At 34.2% G+C, this 22,643-nt stretch overlaps 1 protein-coding gene and 1 pseudogene across 1 annotated transcript; both read left to right on the top strand.

Moving 5' to 3' along the window:
* Positions 1-721: 721 nt before the first annotated feature.
* LOC114415846 lies at positions 722-6,971 on the top strand (annotated as a pseudogene).
* Positions 6,972-10,691: 3,720 nt separating this feature from the next.
* LOC114416309 (lysine-specific demethylase REF6-like) lies at positions 10,692-20,921 on the top strand. Its single transcript, XM_028381173.1, has 7 exons — positions 10,692-11,747; positions 13,454-13,532; positions 14,567-14,634; positions 14,781-14,931; positions 15,200-15,870; positions 16,897-17,526; positions 18,317-20,921. Exons 1-7 carry the CDS (start codon positions 10,928-10,930, stop codon positions 20,656-20,658), a joined length of 4,761 nt encoding a protein of 1,586 aa, XP_028236974.1. The 5' UTR covers positions 10,692-10,927; the 3' UTR covers positions 20,659-20,921.
* Positions 20,922-22,643: the final 1,722 nt, after the last annotated feature.

The raw sequence follows: 22,643 nt of genomic DNA, 5'->3' as shown, positions 1-22,643 counted from the left end.
ATTGATTAATTTAATACCAATTTTTTTTATAGTAGCAAGTTAAACATTGGGTGTATTTTAAGAAATTTGCCTTTATGATTTGCTATCTTACTCCTAATAAGTGAGTGTAAGTTAATCCAACATGCATTTGCTAACCTTCATCTAGTTGATCTTTAGAAGAAATAAGTAAACAAATTAGGCCTTTAGTATATTTTAAGAAATTTGTAATTATAACTTGTTAACTAACTTTTTCCTTAAAAAATAAATACATGTAAGTATTATCTATTTTAAATAAAAAAATATATTACTCCAAAAAAAAATTATTTTACTCAATACTCATGCCAACAATTTGCTGATTTAGAGACTGAATCATGTAATTATTATCTATTTTACAAATCTTTTTGAAGAAAGAAGAATTTAAATCATAAATCAACGACTTCTTCAAAACAAATCTATTTTAAATCATAAATTTAATTTTTTTTAATTAACTGTATATGTATTTTTCAATCTAACTTAAAAAAAAAACACTTTTAACATGTATGTTTGACAGTTTGACTTCATTTCGCATACCATACCACCCCTAAAAATATTTTTTAATTTTACCTGCATTATTTCAAATATCAGTATATCAGTTATTCAGTATTAACTATATTAATTTAATAGTTTTTGCATTTTTGAAATATAATTAATAATATATGATGTGAGTGCGAGAAGAAAGGCAACAAACACGGACACTCCATATCATTGTCGTGTCTAGTGTTCGACACGCGTTGTCCGACATCGACACGACACCCATACTACGTTTTATATTTTGGACATTACAGATGTTCACGTGTCCTATGTTGTGTCGTGTCCGTTGTGCGTGTCGGTGTTGGTGCTTCCTAGACGAATAGTGAGTTTTTTGGGGGAAGGATCAAACCAGCGAGTGAGTGAGTGGTGATAGCGAAACAGTGAAGAGTTGAAGGGGAAAAATAAAAAAATGAAACGTTTTTTCAAAGTGGTGGAGAAAGATTCAGATGGGTCTGTGAAGAAGCCAAGAGAGAATGACTCTGATGCTGAGGCCAACGAGATGAAGGAGCCGTTAAAGTTTATGACTTGGAATGCCAACAGCTTTCTCCTGCGAGTAAAAAACAACTGGCCCGAATTCACCAACCTCATCACCACTTTTGATCCTCATGTCATTGCCATACGGGTCCTCCCTTTTATTTCTTTTCTATTTTTTTTATTGATGAGAATCGAAGATTACGGAATTTACCATAACTCAGACACCCTATTCAAGTAACTGAGTTGGACTCATTTGACTTATTTTTTTTCTATTACTTCATGCATGTGGCCAAGTACCCTTATTTGAACCACCATGGAATCTTGTAAATATAAATCATTTTAATTGAAGTAGCCTTGAGACTTTCATTAAGCTGCCATTTTCTGTTGGATACATTACATTACATGTTTATGCTGATAATAAATTTGGTGTGGCATGGAATGTTCTCTAGGAAGTGCGGATGCCTGCTGCTGGAGCCAAGGGTGCGTCTAAAATTCAGGGAGAAATAAAAGACGATACAAGCGCGGCCAGGGAAGAAAAGAAGGTACCTTTTTATGTTCTGTTACTGATTGTGAATCTATGTATGTGTTATAACTTTTATGTGACTTGATCAAATGAGATGAATTGATAAAAAAAGAAAAAATAATGTGAATTGGGTTGGCTGCTAACGATGTTTCTCAACTTTACTTTTTATTTCTTTGGAATTCTAACTGGCTTTCATCATTAGGGAAGTCGCATTTGCTATGCATTCTATATCCTTCCTTCGCCGGTGTATATCTCAGTGTGTTATTTTATATGAATGTGGATATAGAGTAGCATTTGAGAACACCAAGAGAAACTAGTCATAAAGGAAGTGCTTCTGCGAGGGCTGGACTCATTGCTGGAGTACACCTAGCTTGGCTGTGGGTGGAGGTGGGGCTACTTGCAAGGCACTCCAATACTCAAGTTGGTGCATGATCAATGCGGTTAAAGTGTTTAGGCTAAAGAATAACATAACATGGATATGGATGAGGTCACTCCTATTTATAGAGGTCAATGGTACCTTTTATCTTTTTTGGGGGGTGGGGGGTGTACCTCTGCTTCATGATTGCAATGATTTGAATGAGATATTCTGCTTTGGGTTAGCATATTGTAGAGTGAATTCTGTCGATTCTGTTATGAGAGGATTTTCAAGAATCAGGCTGACCTGGATTGTGGCCTGAAGAAAGGTTCAAGAACCCCTTGATGGCTTTGAGATGCACTAGCTTTGAGATTAAGCAGAGAGTATTTTCTGATGTGAGATTTTTGGATTCATACTTAATTGAGAAGAAACGAACACAGAAATTTGGATTAACTTATTAAGATGTGATATTAAAGTTCAGTTTTAAACAGGCTCACTGAATCAAATAGAAAACAGTTTCAAGTTATTGAATCTTTTTACAAAAATCAGTTCTGTTTCTTGAACTATTTAAACTATTTGATTATTTTACAGTGTTGTTCAATTTGGTTCATGTGGTTTTTTCACTCAACCCTAGCTTGAAGTGTGGACAATGCATAGACCCATTTTTACTATGTGTTGAGATTCATTTTTGGGCGGATAAGGGTGGCAAGGATCAATATTCACTTGGCCATTTAATCATAGAGGCTTTAATACTATGTCAATGGTCAACTGTCCTAAAAGTTTCCATTTAGGGTAAAACAGGTTTTAAAGTCTTGTAAACATGGATAAATATGGTTTCTGTTTTCCTTTTTTTTTATTGGAGGATTTAAAACCAAATTTAGCCATATTTACATGAACTAAAAACATATTTAAGCCATTTTAGCTATTGGGAGGAGGGTCATTGATGGCTTTATGACATCTCTAACATGTATTAACATTACTTAAGCACCAAAACATGAACAAAACGATACTGTTATGTTTAATTGATATAATCATCATATTACTTTCTATTATTTTGACATATACTTGTTTATACTTATGCAGATTTGATGCGTGCACTTTCTGCTCCACCTTTTAGGAACTATCATGTTTGGTGGTCTCTTGCAGATTCAAAGTATGCAGGGACAGCAGTACTGGTGAAAAAATGCTTCAAGCCAAAAAGTGTTGTTTTCAATCTTGATAAATTAGGTATCAAGCTCTGCAGAATTTTCCTATTGTATTTATGGCATTAAAAATTTCCTTTGTGTGTGTGTGTGTGTGTGTGTATATATATATATATATATATATATATTCAGCATTCAAATGTCAGATATTAATGTTGTTGTTGTTGGTGTTATTATTATTTTGCTGAACAAAATCAACATAAATGTTACTAATTTATAATCCTGCCGTGATTTGAATGTGCTCTTTGAAAGAATTACATGACTTATTATGTGTATAGCATATCATGTGAGTTCTCTGTTATTGTTACAAATAAGAATAATAAACACAGACCATAAGATCATATTTGAATGGTCAAGATTAATGCACATGACTTTTTTAAGTGACCATATGACGACTAACATTCTAACTAGAGGATTTATCTGAAATAAGTTTTTAACATATGTGCATGGGATTTTGTTCCATGTTTTGCTTACTGCTGATGGATTCTTATTCTTGTTTTTGTTATTAGCTTCAAAGTATGAACCAGATGGTCGAGTAATCCTGGTTGAATTTGAAACACTTCATTTATTGAATACATATGTACCAAATAATGGATGGAAAGAGGAGGCAAACTCATTTCAAAGCAGAAGAAAATGGGACAAAAGGATACTGGAATTTGTTACACAAAGTTCAGACAAGCCTTTAATATGGTGTGGGGATCTGAATGTCAGGTGACTAATCTCCATTTTTCTTTGGGTTTGGGGATATCATTAGTTCTACCTCCTTTGTTTGGCAACATACTTCATCTCTTGCATTCTTTTGTCATTAAGTTTTGGTTATGAGTCAAGCTCATTTGTTGGTTTCATGATTTCATCTAGCTTTGTTACGAGCCATGTGATGAACAAAACAAAAATCCATCAGTTTGAGAGAACTGCTAAGATTTATGTTTTATTTTAATTTTATGTAATTATATGCATTATATGAAACTAATTCATTGAAGCTACACTTTACTTCTGATTAACTTTTAGATGTAGTTTTACCTAACCCAGAAGCATAATTTTTCTGTAGTTGTCAGTGTCACAAGCTTTGGCTTCTTTATAACTTTAGTATCTCAGACCAGAGGATTGTTTTGGATGTTGCATGAATTTTTCTGATTTTTGATCAAGCTCTATGTTATTATAGCCGGGTGATTGTGTCTACTATTGCATCTACACTTTCTAAGATGGAGCTTTATATACATATTCATTGTGTGCAGCAATGAAGAGATCGATGTGAGTCATCTAGACTTTTTCACTGCGGCAAAACTCAATGGTTATATTCCTCCAAATAAAGAGGTCTAAGCACTTTTCTCTTGAAGTTCCCTTTAAAATAGAATCATTCCTTTTAATTTCAATAGTAGATTTATCTCCTTAAAGATTAAGCTATTAGGTGGAGACCATGAATGATTTTATATCTTTAAAACTAACTTGTTGTCATGCAAGACCTCTAAAGGTTTTAAGTGTGGTCAATGCATAGGCTCACTTGACCTTGTGCTGGAATTTAATTTAATTATGAAGAATGGGTGCAACAAGAATCAAAATCGTTGGAAGCTTTGATAAGGATCTTGAACCAACTCTCCTAAAAACTTAAGCTATTAGGTAGAGTTCCAATAATGGTTTTATATCACTTAACATTTGGCATCAGGTAGTGTATTAGTTCTCTTCTCAACCATACAAATAGTAATTAAACATCCGATGATATGGCTTTATGCAGGATTGTGGGCAGCCTGGGTTTACCTAGTCTGAAAGAAAACGGTTTGGTACCATTTTAAGAGAGTAAGTGATCTCATTATTCTTGTTTTTGTTAATTGGTTTTTGTTACATATAGCATTGACTTGGTAAAACCTACCCTGAAGTTGTTGCTATGCTTGGATTGGTTAGCAATTCATATTTCCCAATAATTTTTCATGGCAAGATGGATTGTCAGGATCCATTTAATGTCTGTTCTGCCTTAATTCGTTAAGGTTTAGGAAGTGATTTTTTATATATAGTAATAGTAATACCTTATTTTTACTCAATTTTCATAGTAAAAGTGACTATTGAGAACAGGTTAGATTTCAATCTTTGTATTATTTTTTCTTTTCTTTGTTTTAGCCACCCATTGTTAACAGTTGAATCCATTGCAGTAAGATCTTTTTAGTTTTAACTTAAAATTAAATGGCATCAATTAAAGGAAAATGAACAAAAAGAAGGGTAACTACATCAAGTATTGGAAGACTAAGAAGTTGAACCTTGCATTTATTCTTTAGATAGTATTCTCCTTAAGTTTTGAATAAGTATATGATATGATTGATGTCTGTATTTCCTGAGTATTGCAACCCAAGTCAAGGCCTACTAAATTGATAAGAAAAATGTCTTGCACCACATTTGACTTGTTTCTGGTTGTAGTAACTCCTTATAACCTCCTTTTACCATTTATTTTTTAATTACTTATTATTTATTTCAAATCTTAATAGCTGATATTGTGGAGCATGCTCCAGGGGAAAACTGGTGGATGCCTACAGATTTCTGCACGAGGATAAGGACATGGAGCGAGGTTTCTCATGGTCTGGAAACCCAGTTGGAAGGTAAGAAATTTAACCGTAGGAATTGATTCTCAATGTTAATGCTGATTAATATTATATTGATGCAATGTACTTGAATAATTTCACACATATTTTTGGTCTTTTCTCTGAACCATTTTTCTTTTTCTCTTTTTCCTTTTACCCCTGTAAACTGTAAAGGCATCCTCTGTAATAGCTGTTAAAATGTGTGATGTGATAAGGATTTTTTTTTTTTAACTATTAAAGCTATACTAATTGTCTAGACTAATTACATTTTGTCCTGTTAGTTCTCACGAGTGTTTTCTTTGAAGGTATCGCGGAAAACGGATGAGAATAGACTACTTTTTAGTTTCAGAGACACTAAAAGAAAGGATTGTTGCATGTGAAATGCATGGACACGGGATAGAGTTAGAAGGTAAGTTTCTACTCATGCGATTGATATACTCCTTTTCAATTGCTTATTCAAAGAAAGATTTAAATTTGTTTTTGATACCTGTAATATACTCATTTTCAGTTTACTACATAAAAATCTGACATTTTCAAACTTTTATTTTAGATAATTGCTGTTAGTCTAAATCCGTTAAGTAATGATAAAATATTCTATTAACATGTCACATCATCACTTAATCGATAATATGACACTTTGTTAGCTTATCGCGTCATTACTTGGACTGATACTGACGGCAGATATCAAAAGCAAAAGTTTAAAAATGTCAAATAGTAAAATAAAAAAATTATTTTTTAGGTAATAAACTGAAAAAAAGACATATTACAGGTATAAAAAACATATTTAAGCCTTTTAAGAAAATGTGAAACTCATGGCATAAATATGGTCTCTTATTACTAACTCATCCTATAACCTATGGGAAACCAAACTGCAGATTTTGGTAATTGGCGCTAACTCGTAAACTTCATATATTGTAACAAGCATGATCTTGTTCTTGTCTCCTCAGGTTTCTATGGAAGTGATCATTGTCCAGTTACCTTGGAGCTCTCTCCTAGTTCTAACTCTCAAAATGAGGATCCATTTGTTACAAAGCCACTGTCATACTTTTTTTCTCTATTGTCTGGATGCTGAATGTTTCCTTAATGAGAAGGTTATTTTTCACCATGTTTCTCTGGCATGAACTGGCTGTTTACTTACCTCCAACACTAACACTAACAATACTATGTAGCATTGCAGCAAATGGTGCCCACTCTGGCATTAGAAAGAAAATAAAGTAGTTGGGCTCATCAATTCGGCTGTCATATCGAAATTAAAATGATGTGTGGGGGCGGCTGCAAAAAATTATAACTCTCTTGATGCTGAGCCAAGTGTAGCTTTCTATATCATCCATGTTTTTACACCAAAATCATGTGGATTTAGGCAATTTTCATCCAGAAATCTTTTTTTCTACGCTTTTGTGGATTTTTTAATGAGACCTAATATATAATCTATATTTATTTTGGTTTAATAATTTTTTAGTCCTTATAATATAGAAGTGTTTTTACTTTTTATCTTTTATAATTTTTTCCTATTTTTTTTATTTTGATACATGCTGTTCGATTTGTCTAATTACAGGAATCAAAACTAAAAAAATTAGAGACAAATTTAAGAGGACCAAAATTAATAAATAAAACTTATATGAATTAAATAACTATTTTAGCCAAATTTATGAAAATGCATTGATGGGGAGTAGAAAAATTAAACCTGCAATGAAATGCAATAGTAACCAACAAAAATGTTATTAAAATTAAACTTAAACATACAACTTTGTAGAAGTTATAAAATTAAACTTTTTTGTTTTCAATTTTTTTCCTGCTTTTAAATATTTGTACAGAAAATAGTGAAAATAATATTTTTTTTGTAAATGACTATTTTGGTTATTAAATGTGTAAATTAGTGATAATTTTGTTGAAAAAATGTAAATTATGTCCGAATGTGTAAAAAGTGAGAAATTTAATTTACAAGACTTCAAATGAGTTTTCAAACTTACTTTTATTTTGTAGGGAGACCTCTCTTTTTCTCAGTATAAAGCATGAGATCTTGATATGAATTTTTATATAGAATGTTATTTCATCAATCTAATTTTTGAATAGTGTTTAATGAGACGTTTGTGTATGCAAAGTTATAATCAAATTGATTGTAAAGATTCATAAGTCAACTTTTTTTTAATTGTGCTGAGTTAATATTGTATTACTGAAGCATAGATTGTTAGGAAGAGATTTGTTTTCCGTTAGAAGGAATTTCTTGGTGGGCACATAAAAAAAAGTTAAAATATGTTTTTAATCTTTAATAAATATCTGAATTTTAAATTTTGTATTTATTTTTTGATAAATTTTTGTTTTACATTGAGTTTCTAATAAAATAATAATTTTATTTATTCTTTGTATGTTTTTTTAATCTCTGATAAATTAACAAATTTTGAGTTTGTTCTTGGTATTTTTTTTCATTTGTTATTAGTCTTTTTAAAATAGACTAATAACAAATTAATTTTTTTTTATCCGGAAGCAAATATAAATTTATAATTTATAGGGACTAAAAAATGTTCCAAACAAAAAAAAAAGTTAAATTATTATTTTATCAAAATTTTATTAGGGAGCAAATACAAAATTTAAATATTTGTTAGGGATCACAAATATATTTAAGTGTTCTTTTCTTAAAGAAAGGAACATAATTGTTTTTTTAAATCAAAGTATAACAGCATAGTTTTAGAATGATTGTTAGACTAGTTAAATAAAATCGAACCCTACTCTAATAAGCATTTGTTCAGAAAATATAATTTTCTTACAAAAGAAGATAAATTATTTCAACTAGAAAGAACTTTTAAGGCAAGGTGTAATTTTGGGGAAGCAAAATTTTATGAAAAATATGCTATAATTTTTTATTTTTTTTAGGTACCGTGTTTCACATAGTGAGTTATATAATTGGAAGTTGCTAAGTTGTAAAATATATTTATATAAAAAAAATTATGTATCATGGTGAGATTCATAAAAAAAACTATAAATAACTGACTTAGACAATTTATAGTGGTTACAACATTAAAATCTCCAATAGATGTTGGACCACTAGCAAAGATGTGCTTTCTTTAAAAGTGCATCAATATTTTTTTTTTCTTTTCCGTTTGTGTTCACTAAAAAATATATTAAGTACTAACATGCATGATTCTTGCAAGATACATAGTTTTTCGGAATAAGGGATTTCCTTGTTAACAAACCATCAAAATATATATGATAAAAAAGAAACAAACAAACAATCCATCAAAATAATTAAGCCCCCAAAACAGAAAATAGACAAAAACCAAAATGCTGATGGCAAGATAATTCCCTTTTTAAACTATTGCACGTGAGACCAAATGGTAGAGAATAATATATGTACTTTATAAAATGATGATAAGAGGCCTACGTTCAAGCTTCCGACAAAAAGGAACACGATTCTATTTAAACAGATTTTAGCCACGCAAAATAATAAAAAAAATTCGCCTTTTTTATCCTACGAAAAAGAAAATCATGGTGTACGTGAAATGGTTGCAAAAGGATGGCTATGAAGTTTAGGATCCATATACATCAATGTGTACGGGTGATGTTACTTTTTATTTTTAAAGATCTTGTTAGGGTATGAGAAAATATACCACTAGCTGAGCAGTACTTAGGAAATCTTCATTGAAGAAAATAAAAATGAAATAAATGTTCCGTAAAAAATATCATCCTCCCATATAATATTAGGTAGATCAAAATAAGTTAAATTCAGTGCACGTAATGTAACTATTAAATTGGACCCACTTTCCATGTCACAGGCTCTCACCATTAAAAAAACGAAGATTCCAGTACCTGCAAATTAAAAAAGAAAAGGGAAACACTTAAATGTTTGACTTGTAATTTAGCTAGAAAGTTGTTATCTTGTCATGACTCAAAGTTTTTGCTATTGATTTTTACCATAAAGAAACATGATTAATCGAGTCTAGCAATCAAATCAAAACAGATCAATAACTAAAATTATACAAACACTCATAATAGTCTTGCTGACCCTGGTGTGATACTATTATGCATCTTATAATGGGGCTAATTTTCATGATTTTTTCATCAAAAGACCAAATTCAGAATTTAGTTATCTCATGCTACTAGTAGCTCCACACACCGCCAATCACGTCAAGACATGTGTCCCACTTCAGCATTTGACGTGTCATCAATCGGTGGGATCGTCTTTGACTCCACTTGAGCCGCAAGAGACCCATCATCAACCTTGACTAGGCATGTCAGGGGCAAAAATCTAAGTTGATGGGTTCGGGGCGGTCCGGGCCAGATTCGATTTTCTCCCATAATTAAAGTCGGGTTAGGGGTGATTATTAATATTCTTTTTAAATCTATTTTACTAATAATTAATTTATAAAAATATCATTACATATATATAATATATTAAAATATGAAATTATTCGATTAAATTTTATATTAGTATTGAATTGAATTTTTTATTGTTATGTATGATTTAAAAATATGTTATGAATACTATTTAAAATTATATTTTTCATTTTATAAAAAATTATATTTTTTTATAAAATTTTATAAGCATGTCAGGAGTGGGACAGGAAAAACTTGACTTTGTCAGAGATAGGAATAGGAGATAAATATACACCGGTGAATCTTGAAGACATAGATGGGTATGGAGAGCAAAAAGAGGAGTCAGAAACGGAGATGAAATAAACAAAACACGACCCTGACCCATCCGTTATCATGCCTAACCCGACATCACCATTCACGGCCGAACCGATCCAAAAATACTAAACCTTTGAGGGGGTAAAAGTAGAATAACAAAAAAACAGCGAGGGGCAGAAAAGGGGCACATCTGCAAAAGTAGTAGTAATTTGGTAAATTTATTTATCCAAAAACAGAAAAACGCCAAAACTGATTTAATTACAAAAAATGCTAGTGATACGGGGAAGAAAGAGAAAATGGCAGGTTAAGTAAATAATACCGAAAAGCAGTGGCATTTGCATTAAAGCAAGGCACACAATAAAAGCCTCCAACACACATCACTCACATGTTACTCTACTACTTAATTTTACTAACTCCTGCTCCTGTTCCTAGTGGCTAGTGCTGCTTCATTCCTCTGCCTCTGCCCCCAATTTTTTTATATTCACTCACCATTTTCTCTTTTCTCTTCCTCTGAGAACAAAAAAGGGGAAGAGACACAAAAGAAGAAAGTGTGAGTGAGGGAGGCAGAATCTGAATAATAATAATAATAATAAATAGCTGCGTGTTCAATGAGAGCCACAGAAAATCAATAATGGGAGTAGTTTCTGAAGGAAACGGCGACGTTTTACCATGGCTGAAATCGATGCCGGTGGCGCCGGAGTACCGGCCGAGCGCCGCGGAGTTTCAAGATCCTATAAGTTACATATTCAAGATCGAGAAGGAAGCTTCCAAGTACGGAATCTGCAAAATCATCCCTCCCTTCCCACCTTCTTCCAGGAAGACCGCAATCGCCAACCTCAACCGCTCACTCGTGGAGACCGGCTCCACATTCACCACGCGCCAGCAGCAGATCGGCTTCTGCCCCCGCAGGCCCAGGCCCGTCCAGAGGCCCGTCTGGCAGAGCGGTGATCGCTACACCTTCACCGAGTTCGAGTCCAAGGCCAAGTCCTTTGAGAAGACATACCTCAAACGCCACGCCAAGAAGGCCTCTGGCCTTGGCCCGGGCCCTCTGGAGACTGAAACGCTGTTCTGGAAGGCGACGCTGGACAAACCGTTCTCCGTGGAATACGCGAACGACATGCCGGGGTCAGCCTTTTCCCCGAAATGCAGGCGCGTAGGGGATCCAAGCTCACTGGCGGACACTCAGTGGAACATGAGAGCGGTTTCGAGGGCCAAAGGTTCGCTCTTACAGTTCATGAAAGAGGAGATTCCGGGCGTTACTTCTCCTATGGTCTACGTTGCCATGCTCTTCAGCTGGTTCGCGTGGCATGTTGAGGATCATGACTTGCACAGCCTCAATTACCTCCACATGGGCGCCGGCAAGACCTGGTACGGCGTCCCCCGTGACGCCGCCGTTGCTTTCGAGGAAGTCGTTAGGGTTCACGGCTACGGCGGAGAGATTAACCCGCTCGGTTAGATAGTAGCATGGCATTGTTGAATTTGAGTTGTTTGTGTCTTGGCTTGCTTTTACTTTTAATTTCTGATATGTTTGACTTTGGGATTGGAAGGTTAGTTGACTGCTAGTGATCATGTGGTCCTGTTGTGTTGTGTGTGTTTAAGTTCTTTGATGCTTCTCTGTGTGAAGTTTCTGAGGTTCTGCTAGTTTATTTGGTGATTGATATGGACTGCTGTTAACTTTACAGAGGAAATTTGTATAACATTGTATCTTCTTGTGTGGTTTTTTTACTGAGGCTCTGCTTTGATACACTTTTGAATAGGCACTTATAGGAGAAATGAATAAGAAGGTAAAATGAATTAAACTTTTTCCAAGTTAAATTAGCTTGTGCATAAGCTTAAGTTAGCTTTTGGGGACCATTTGGGGATTGATTAGAACGGCTGTTAACTTTACAGAGGATTACAGAGCAAATTTTTATAACATTGTCTCTTTTGTGGTTTTTAACTTAGGCTCTGTTTGGATAAACTTTTGAATAGATACTTATAGGAGAAATGAGTAAGAATGGAAAATGAATGAAACTTTTTCCAAGTTAAAATTAGCTTGTGCATAAGTTTAAGTTAGCTTTTGGAGAAGTCAAATGAAAGAGCCTCTATAAATTAACTTATGCATATATAGCAAGAGCTTAATTCATTTCACATATGTTCTTCACCTATAAGTGTTATGGAGAAGTTTATCCAAGCCAGGCCTAAACTTGTAACAATGTGTTTTATAGGCTAAAACACTGGTCAAATGATAGTTTTGGTTGAAAGGGAACAATATTTTCTTTCCATAAAACATGCACTGGAAAGTTTGTTTTCTGCTTGTGATAGTTTTGATCTTAAAATAAACACACATTAAACCATTGTTTGGAATCCATTCCGGATAGAAAAAGTTGTTTTGGAAAAAATCATTTAGTCCTGGCTCTGGTATAGAATGTCCTGCTATGTGATGTTGTGTCAGCAAGATTGAGAGATATTCATGATCATGGGAACTGTTAACATATGTTCACGTAATCTCTCACTCTTTTACCAGTAAATGTGCCATATAGTTTGTTTTGTTCATTTTCCGCATGATGTGCATTTTTACCCATAAATTGAAGGATGTGTGCTTGTATTGTGTTCTGCTCTCACAAAACTTTCAGATCAAGGCATGATTGTTGAAAACAAGATTCACCACTGAAATCCTAGTAGTTTATGATTTAAGTTCTAGTCCTCTGTTTTAATCTCAGCCAATTAAAAGTGGGTGAAGTTCTGATTGTAACAATGAAAGATGACATTAGGGGGCAATGAATGCGTCTAATGATTGAACAACATTTTAACGCAATGTTCCCATTTGGAATTTAAAAATATACCCCAATTTGAGTAGGCACAGCTGTCTCTTTCTTTCACTTACAGTCTGTCAACACATCTCCTTGACATAACCTTTGTCTTTCTAGATTTCTTGTTTTGTGTAGGGAATGACCGAATGTATGTTGTTTTTTATTTTATCTTCATTTCTTTCACCTTTGCTATATCATGTTTTATTTTTCAATTAATGAGGAATGATAGATATTGGATGGTCCCATCTGGGACAACTGGGGAATAACAGTGATTTGCATATGTTAAGAGGATGATACTTGATTTTTGTGTTTATATATGGATCCACTTGTTACAAACTTACACGGGTCATGTTTCCTTTCAACAGTCACTTTTGCTACTCTTGGTGAGAAAACCACAGTGATGTCTCCTGAAGTATTAATTAGCGCAGGTGTTCCATGCTGCAGGTACTAATATTTTTGAACGTCATACTATATATTGTATTGTTGTGATGTTAATTGAGGGCAAACCCTGGCACAGCAGTAAAGTTGTGCCTTGGTGACTAGTGGTCATGGGTTCGAATCTAGAAACTGTCTCTTTCCATATGCAAGGGTAAGGCTGCGTGCAATGACCCTTCTCAATACCTTCGCTTAGCAAGGAGCCTTTGGGCATTGGGGTATGGTAGTTTAAATCTCAAATGTTGATATTACACCACCAGTTTTTCTGTGGCCTGTAAGTGGTACTATACTGCTATTTACTAGGGGATTACTGCTTGATTTTGTCCTACACATACAAATCAATTTGAACTTTAAAGCTGTTGAAGTTCAGTTGCAATTTCAAATACAACCTTGCTGAAATGTATCCCTGGTCAAAACACTAACTTTTAGTATTTTTTTTTCTTACTGTTATTGATTGGAATTCACCATTACAGCATCCATTTCCATTTGGAATAATTTGTTTCTATTTTTTCACTGTTGTATGGCTATTTCCTTTTAAATCATTTCTGTACAAAATGAATATTGAGTGCTCTTTCACTTGGGAGCTTGGAAGCAGTTATTGATGGTTAGTTTTCAAGGTTTTGGTAGAAACAAAGAAACCTCAATGGTGTGGCAGTATTTAGTTTATTTAGTTGTGTGGTGTATATGGTTGGAGTTGAATGCTGTCATCTTTAAGGGGTCTTTTCCTCTAGGCATAGGATTGTTTTCATGTCTTCTCTCTGGTGCTCTGCTATGGCTGTTTCAGGGGAGTCCTCATTTCTGATCATTTGAGAGACTGGAAAGTCTTGCTTCATGCTTGGTTCCCCCTGTTTTTTTTCCTGCTTAAAATAATATCATATCCTCTCCCTAGTTTCTGTTACCCTCTATTATCTCAAATATATATTTTTTTTAAAATTGAATGGATGTTAGTAATAGTCATTGCAATTATTAGATGTTTTTTTCTTTTTCAGTGACCCTGTATGGTCGTTTATGTGCATCTTTAACTTTCATTTTCTTGGAATCAGGTTAGTACAAAATGCTGGGGAATTTGTTGTGACGTTTCCCAGAGCCTATCACACAGGGTTTAGTCATGGTAAGACACCTAAAAGTCTAAGAACGTTACTCATAGGCTCAAGGACTTTTTCTTGGGGGGTTTGGTGGTGGTGGCGGCGGCGATACTTTGTTACTGTTTCAGCCAATAGTTGAATGCTTCTAATGCTTTGACTGTATGCTGTGTAGGTTTTAATTGCGGAGAGGCAGCGAACATTGCAACACCTGAATGGTTGAGGTTTGCTAAAGATGCTGCAATTCGGAGGGCTTCATTAAATTATCCTCCCATGGTTTCACACTTCCAGTTACTTTATGACCTTGCCTTAGCTTTGTGTTCTAGGTTTGCCTTTTTTCTATTTTTGCTTCTTATAATTGGTTATAAGAATGTGCTTCTGACATCTAACTAGAATTGTCTTTTGTTTTGTTTTTGTTAGTAGTTTGATTTAGTTATTAATGATTCAGTTATTAACTAGAAGTGTGGATGAATCATTCTGGTTCTAGATATAAATGTGTTTGTATTTATTTCATGTAATACAATGATTCTGATGACCATATAATCTGTTTTAAAATATACACCCTGTAAAATATCCTCTGTTTTCTCCATACAGAATTCCTGTGAGCATCAGTGCTGAACCTCGTAGTTCTCGTCTTAAAGATAAGAAGGGTGAAGGAGAGACTGTAACTAAAGAACTATTTGTCCAAGATGTGTTACAGAACAATGATCTGCTTCATATACTTGGGAAAGGATCTGATGTAGTACTTCTTCCTCGTAGCTCAGTTGACATTTCTGTTTGCTCAAAATTACGTGTTGGATCCCAACAATCCATCAATGTAAGAAATTCTGAGGGAATGCATTCCTCAAAAGGTTTTGTTTCAGATGATCTGGTATTCAACAGGAGTCCAGGAATCAAGCAAGAAAAAAGTTTCTATTTTGTGAAAGACAAGTTTACTACATTGTGTGAAAGGAACAGGATTTCCACTTTTAATGTAAATGGTAACATAAGCACTGCAAGCTCTAATCCACTTCAAAGAGACAATGATAGAGAAACTAGTCAAGGAGATGGGTTATCAGATCAGAGATTGTTTTCATGTGTAACATGTGGAATATTATGCTTTTCCTGTGTTGCAATTGTACAGCCCAGAGAACCAGCAGCTAGATATCTTATGTCAGCTGATTGCAGCTTCTTTAATGATTGGGTTGTTGGTTCTGGAGTATCTAGCAATAAGCTTACTATTGCCCATGAAGATGCAACTATTACCGAGCCAAATATGTATACAGGCAGGTTTTATAAGTTCTATTTCTAGTCTTTCATACTTTGTTTCATAGTATAAAAAATAGTTTCTTGTTTCTTCAGATCTTATCAATAATGACCTCACATCCTAGGTATTTTCTGGGCCCTGTCTTATGCTCATCAGGAAACATGTCTATTTATTTGGTCAGCGTCTTTTTGTATTTAAGAGCTGAACTGCATGGCCAACCTATCATGACAATTTCCTACAGTAGAGGCGAACCACAAATGTTGTGCCTGTAGGTTATGATCTGTCTCTGAATTAGCACGGACTAGGGCGATCTTTTTTCTTTCTAAATCTTTCCTTTTGTAAAATATTGATTTTATATAAATTAGCTAATGGCTGTCTGAGCTTTAGCGTACTTTTTTTTTTTTGATCGGCAAAAATAAATTATATTATATATATAATCAGTACCAGCGGTACTATCAGTACAAGTAGTTAGACTACCAGCCACATGGTTCCAACATCAGACTAAGGTCAGTCCCAAAGGGAACCAATAGCTGGGAACCGATAGCTTTAGCGTACTTATTTACATATATTCTGTTTTAATTTTCTCTTATTGCACTTTTGGTATTATTTGGGTTCCAGAATGCTGATTTGCATCTTGTAGTACTTACTTTAGTATACCAGGGAAATGGTTAAATTGTTTTTATTTGTAATATTCAAATCCTGAATTCAAGAAAACTAGAGTGTCTTGTCTTGTGTTATGGTTGAAGAAGCTTTGAGTTATCCTGCCATCAGTGCCATAAACTTGTCTTTAGTTGCACAATAGCAAATCTCATTATAATAAGTTTTTAGTTGAGGGATAATAGGAGAACAGGAACATGTACTAGTTCCCTATAGGAAGCTTTTATGTTGTGCATATGGTAGCACAACTTAGGTATATAAACAGCCAAATCCTTTTATTTCTCCTTTGCTTTATCCCTCAAAAGTTTGTCATATAATTTCATTTAGTCTTCTTGGCTAGGATTTAGGTAAACTTTAAAGTACTGATCCTTTTTGTCCTGTCATGCAGGATGGATGAAAAATAATGTCCAAGATGGTAAACATGATGTTACTGTTCAATCTTCTCGGGAGGCTTTAAATACTGAAAGTGAAAATGGCAATACAGCTCTTGCATTATTGGCTTCAGCATATGGAAATTCATCTGACTCTGAGGAAGATCATATTACAGATGACAGTCATGAATCAAATGTGATAAACTCTGCTTCAGAATGTTTACTTTCTCATACTCAAAATTCCCATGCTAGTCCCATGACTGCACTTGACAGGGATGACAATATTCCTTCAACGAGTGCCACTTGTGAGAATTTTATGCATCGTAGATTTGAATGTAATTTGAATCATCAGTCTGTAGACCACTCTTTAAAGAAACCGGATTATCATATTACATCAGAGGTTAAATTTGAAAATACAAAGATGGTGCCTAATTTCACCTCTAATTGTTCCCAACACACTCATGATGCTGACAGGTCATTGTCTAACAAGTCTATGGTTCCCTTTGATAATAAAAATACTTCGATGGTGCTACAATCTGATGAAGACTCATCCAGAATGCATGTTTTTTGTCTAGAGCATGCTGCAGAAGCAGAGCAGCAACTTCGCCCAATAGGTGGAGCCCACATGTTGCTCCTATGTCATCCAGGTTTGTGGGTTGATTGAGTAATTATTCATTTTATGCTCAATTGTTTATCTTGTGCCCAATTTCTAGCAAAACAATTCAATTTCACTGTTTGCAACTCTTGTTCTTTGAGAATGAAAACTTAATAGATTCAGAGTTTAAACTGGTTAAGAAACAAGGGAAACATGGTTATAACATGAGTCTTGTGATGGGAGTTATGCCAGTTTATGTTGCGAAGTAAGAAAAAATGTTTTTTTTTCCTCCCAAGAGTTTGAATTTTATTCAATGTCAGTATGAAGCTTTTTACACTCTTTGTAAATAAGATACCAAATCAGTGAAGCAGCCATTGATTTTCACTTCTGGCGAAAGCTTTTGCCTATTTTCTTAAATAGGTGGCACGCAATTCACTGATATTGTATTTTTTTACATTATTTGTGAATCAAAATTAAATCTTATTTCGTTTTATTGTTTTTTTATGTTTGCTTGTTTTTTGAAGTAATAGATGAGCTATATGTTTGTCATAGAAGGGTTATGTTTGTCCATCTATGATTAGTTATAACAATATTCATTCGCAGGCCAGGATATCTAAAAAGATGTCTATTTCTGATTTGAAGTATTTTTCATATAGTTGTCATGGATCAATAATAGGGTGTATATTACCTCATTTTTACTAATTAATTTATCTTCATTTTCTGTGTCTTGCATGGGATTGTGATTACTCATTAACCTCGTTGTTACTGATTGAAAAAATGTATAGTTACTGTTACCAATTTCCCCCTTGCAAATCACTCATTTATTTTATATATTTCCATAGATTATCCCAAGATAGAGTCTGAAGCAAAAATGGTGGCAGAAGATTTGGGGATTGATTATATGTGGAAGAATATTGCATACAGGCATGCTTCCACAGAGGATGAGGAGAGGATCCAGTCAGCTCTGGACAATGAGGAAGCTATTCCTGGGAATGGTGACTGGGCTGTAAAGCTGGGAATCAATCTCTTTTATAGTGCAAATCTTAGCCGCTCTCCTCTTTATAGTAAGCAGATGCCTTACAATTCTGTTATATACTATTCATTTGGTTGTAGCTCTCTAGCAAGCTCACCCATAGAACCAAAGGTCTACCAAAGAAGGGTCAACAGGCAGAAAAAGGTTGTTGCTGGAAAATGGTGTGGTAAAGTTTGGATGTCCAATCAGGTCCATCCCCTTTTAGCAAAAAGAGACTCTGAAGATGTTGAGGATGAGAAACTCATACTTGGGTGGATATTACCTGATGAGAAATTTGAGAAATCAGGAAGTACCCCCAAAAGAGAAACTACTAGCAGAAAATCAGGTAAGAAAAGGAAAATGACAGCAGAGAATGGACGACCCAGGAAAGGAAGTTATGCTAAGAAAAATTTAGTTGCTGATAATTCCACTGAAGATAAACACAACTCACAGCCAAGGAGGATTCTTAGAAATAAGAAAGCTAGGTTTGTTGAAAGAGACCATGCTGCTTTGAAAGGGGATTATTCTCCTTCATATCATCGGAAACCTATAAGCAAGCAAGCAAACTGCTCTGAAAGTGATGCAGTTTCGGATGATTCGCTTGATGATGATGATCACATGCAGCAAAGCAGAAATGTTAAAGTTGAAAAGGCTAAATTTATGGACAATGATGTGGTTTCAAATGATACGATGGACTATGACTCTGATTGCCAGCAGAGGGAAGAACATAGCAGCAAGCAAGTTGAAGATATGGAGAGAGATGCAAATTCAGAAGATTTTTTGGATGTTGGTTCTCTTCAGCTGCAACGGAAGACTTCCAGAGCCATGCATGCCAAAAGCATCAATGAAGAAGATATAATTTCTGATGACCAAATGGAGAGTCCTTTTCGAAAGAGGCAAAAGAGAATTCCTAAAAACAGGCAGGGCAAATACCTTACTGGAAAAGATATAATATCTGACAACCAACTAGAGCTGAAAATGAAGAAGCAGCAACGGATGAATCCTAAAAGCAGGCAAGCCAAATACCTCAACGAAGAGGATATTGCATCAGATGACCAATTGGAGGACCATTATCGTAGATATCAAAGGAATCCTAAAGGCAGACAGGCCACATGTGTAGCAGGGGAAGATGAAATGTCTGATGACCAATTGGAGAATCATTGTCAGAAGCAGCAAACAAATTTCTCTAGGAAAAGGCAAAACAAAGGCAATGTTAGAGAGGTTAAAAACGAAATGTGTGATGACCAATTGGAGGACCATTTTCTGAAGCAGCATAGAAGATTTCCTAAGAGCAGGCAAAATAAACACACTGAGAAAGAAGTCATGAATGACTTAGCTGAGAATAATTCTCATCTGCTGCATAGAACTCCTAAAAGGAAGCAAGCTAAATGCATGGAAGATGATATGAATTCAGATGATGAAATGGAAGATGATCAGCCGCTGAGGAGAGCACTTCGAAGTAAACAAGCTAAACCAAAGACACTTCTGAAACAAGCTAATTCCTTCCAAGCAAAAAAGCAGGCATCTCGGCCCATCAAACAGGGCTCTCGGTTGCTTGTGAAATCAAAGGCTCCTCAGCAAATAAAACAGCCTGCTCATTTGTGGAATAAGCAATCTAATAACACTCAGGAATTTAGTTTATATATGGAAGAGGAGGAAGATGGTGGACCTAGCACACGCCTTAGGAAGAGAGCCACAAAAGCTCAGGAATCTGAAGGAAAATTGAAAGACAAGCAAACAAAAAGGAAGAAGGTGAAGAATGCTGCAGCTGCAAAGGTTTCGGTTGGCCATGCCAAAATGAAGGATGGGGAAGCAGAATATCGGTGTGATATTGATGGGTGCGCTATGAGTTTTGGGTCGAAACAGGAGCTGATGCATCATAAGAAAAACATCTGCCCTGTAAAAGGGTGTGGGAAGAAGTTTTTCTCACACAAGTATCTGGTGCAGCACCGTCGAGTTCATGAGGATGAGCGCCCGTTGAAGTGCCCTTGGAAGGGATGCAAGATGACTTTCAAGTGGGCATGGGCTCGTACCGAGCACATTCGAGTCCACACTGGTGCAAGACCTTATGTATGTGCCGAGCCAGATTGTGGACAAACATTCAGATTTGTGTCTGATTTCAGTCGTCATAAGCGAAAGACTGGTCATTCAGCAAAGAAGAATTGTCAATAGCAAGTGGAATAGATGTTTAATTGTTATTTAACATGACTTTTTTATGTATTTATGAATCCATTGCTCAATTGACCCTGCTAGGACTAGGGTTTCCTAACAGTTTAGGATGTCCCTGCAATTGCCATTTGTAGCTAACTGTTAATTCTGTTGCCTTACGGGTCTTCAACCCATTTGTTTATTACCATTAAAGCAATTGCTTTGCTTGGATCTAGAATCATGATTCTCATGGAGTTCATATCACTTTCAATTGTTGTTCAAGCCTTTATGTCTCTTGAATCGTGATTGTTTTACTGCAATGCAATTCCCCCGATCCCCGCCTAGACTCAACTGCTTGATAATTCGTACGGAAATCATGCAATAAGAATTAAACATGCTTCAAGGTGGTTGGTAAAATAAGGTTATTGTATGGCTAGTTGCAGGAGGTAGCTCTTGTATCGAACTTGCAACTAAAGTCATATTCTTCCATCTTACTATCATCAACATGTTGAGTTTGGGTTTTCAATATTCATAGATGTAAAATTATTTTTAAATGTTGGAATCAATATTCAAGAATATCGATTTACATTATTGTGAAATCATCAAATTTAAGAGAATCAGGGCTTCAAGAACGGAGATAGCTGATGTGAGATTTTAATCCGTCCTCCTCTATATATGTTTGTCGAGACAAACGAGTGTAGAGTAGGCGAATGATTAAGATGAGCTATAAATTTTGATATCATGTTATATTTTAAATTTAAATTAATTAACATTAAGTGAAGTTATCTAATAGATAAGATACATAAATCACATTCTATGGAACTTAGTAGCATAGAAGACTTTAACAAAAAAACTTGTTTGTTAAATTTATGAGATTTAAATTTAAAAGAGATTTGAATTATTTTAAAAAATGTCTAATGAATTTTTAGAATGAATATTTTCCTTTACAAGTTTGTCACTGCAAAAACAAACACTATTTGATAATGATTTTTTTCCTTGAGAGGAAGCCCATAGTAAGTCATACAAGAAAAAAAGAGGGGAAATTTTGTGGTATGGTAATTCTATGGGACTCACATATACTATATGGGGCATGGAAATAGCTTAGTTATTAACTTGTTATCAAGAAAGAAAGAAAAATAGTTCTTAGAATTATGCTCATTTTTTTTGGTAATAATTATTCTCATTTACGATTGTTAGTAGATGGACCCAAAATCCTTCGGCTTGTGTAAGTCTAGGAGGAAGCACGGATAAAACAGGAATTTGATACGATGTGGAAATGAGCATGACAATTTTTAAAAATAAAGGAAACAATATAAGTATAATCCCGATATAAAAAAATAATCTAAAATTAAAATCTTAAATCGTGAGACTTTTGATTTTAAAATATGCACGAGTCATTGTAGATATAATAAAATTAGTATAAATATTTATCTTAAGTATTATGGTATTTTAATTTGTATTGGAATAAAAGTATAAAAAAAAGTAAAAATAAATAAAATGTAATTAAATTCATTGTAATAAAATCTAACAAATCGATTCGACTAGTCCGACCAAGAACGGGAATTGATCTATTAACTCAAAAAAAAATAAAAATCATGGCATTTCAGAACTGTCAAAGAATCAATCAAACTGGTTTGAAATCGGTATAAAATTTATGCAGAAAAATCAGTTGAACGGATATTTTTCAATCATTTCTTCAGTTTTTAATTTATCCAAAATATTTTTAAGATAAATTTATATTTAATGATTTTGCATAAAAAAATTATTTTGTAAATTATTATTAATTTTTTAATTTTTAAAAAATTAATTATGACTAGTTTGACCATGGTTTTACCACGACTAAACCAATAAATTATGAATTAGTACTCTCACAAGTTCAATTGCTGGATCGACTTTTAAAACATTAATTGAAATTATTTGTAGTGTTTGAGATGGATACATATTTAATAAAACTACAAGACCATGCAAATATTATTTAGAAGTGTTGTTCTCAAGTTATATTAGGAAAA

Source organism: Glycine soja, chromosome 6 (assembly GCF_004193775.1).
Source record: "Glycine soja cultivar W05 chromosome 6, ASM419377v2, whole genome shotgun sequence".
NCBI classification, from domain to species: Eukaryota; Viridiplantae; Streptophyta; class Magnoliopsida; order Fabales; family Fabaceae; genus Glycine; species Glycine soja.
This window is presented reverse-complemented; position numbering and strand designations above follow the sequence as displayed.

Bases quoted from the DNA above. Each gene is read 5' to 3' on its own strand.
- LOC114416309 (XM_028381173.1), top strand. From the start codon at position 10,928: ATGGGAGTAGTTTCTGAAGGAAACGGCGACGTTTTACCATGGCTGAAA. The intron at 14,932-15,199 runs GTTTGCCTTTTT...TTCTCCATACAG, and splicing joins GCCTTAGCTTTGTGTTCTAG to AATTCCTGTGAGCATCAGTG. The intron at 15,871-16,896 runs GCAGGTTTTATA...CCTGTCATGCAG, and splicing joins CGAGCCAAATATGTATACAG to GATGGATGAAAAATAATGTC.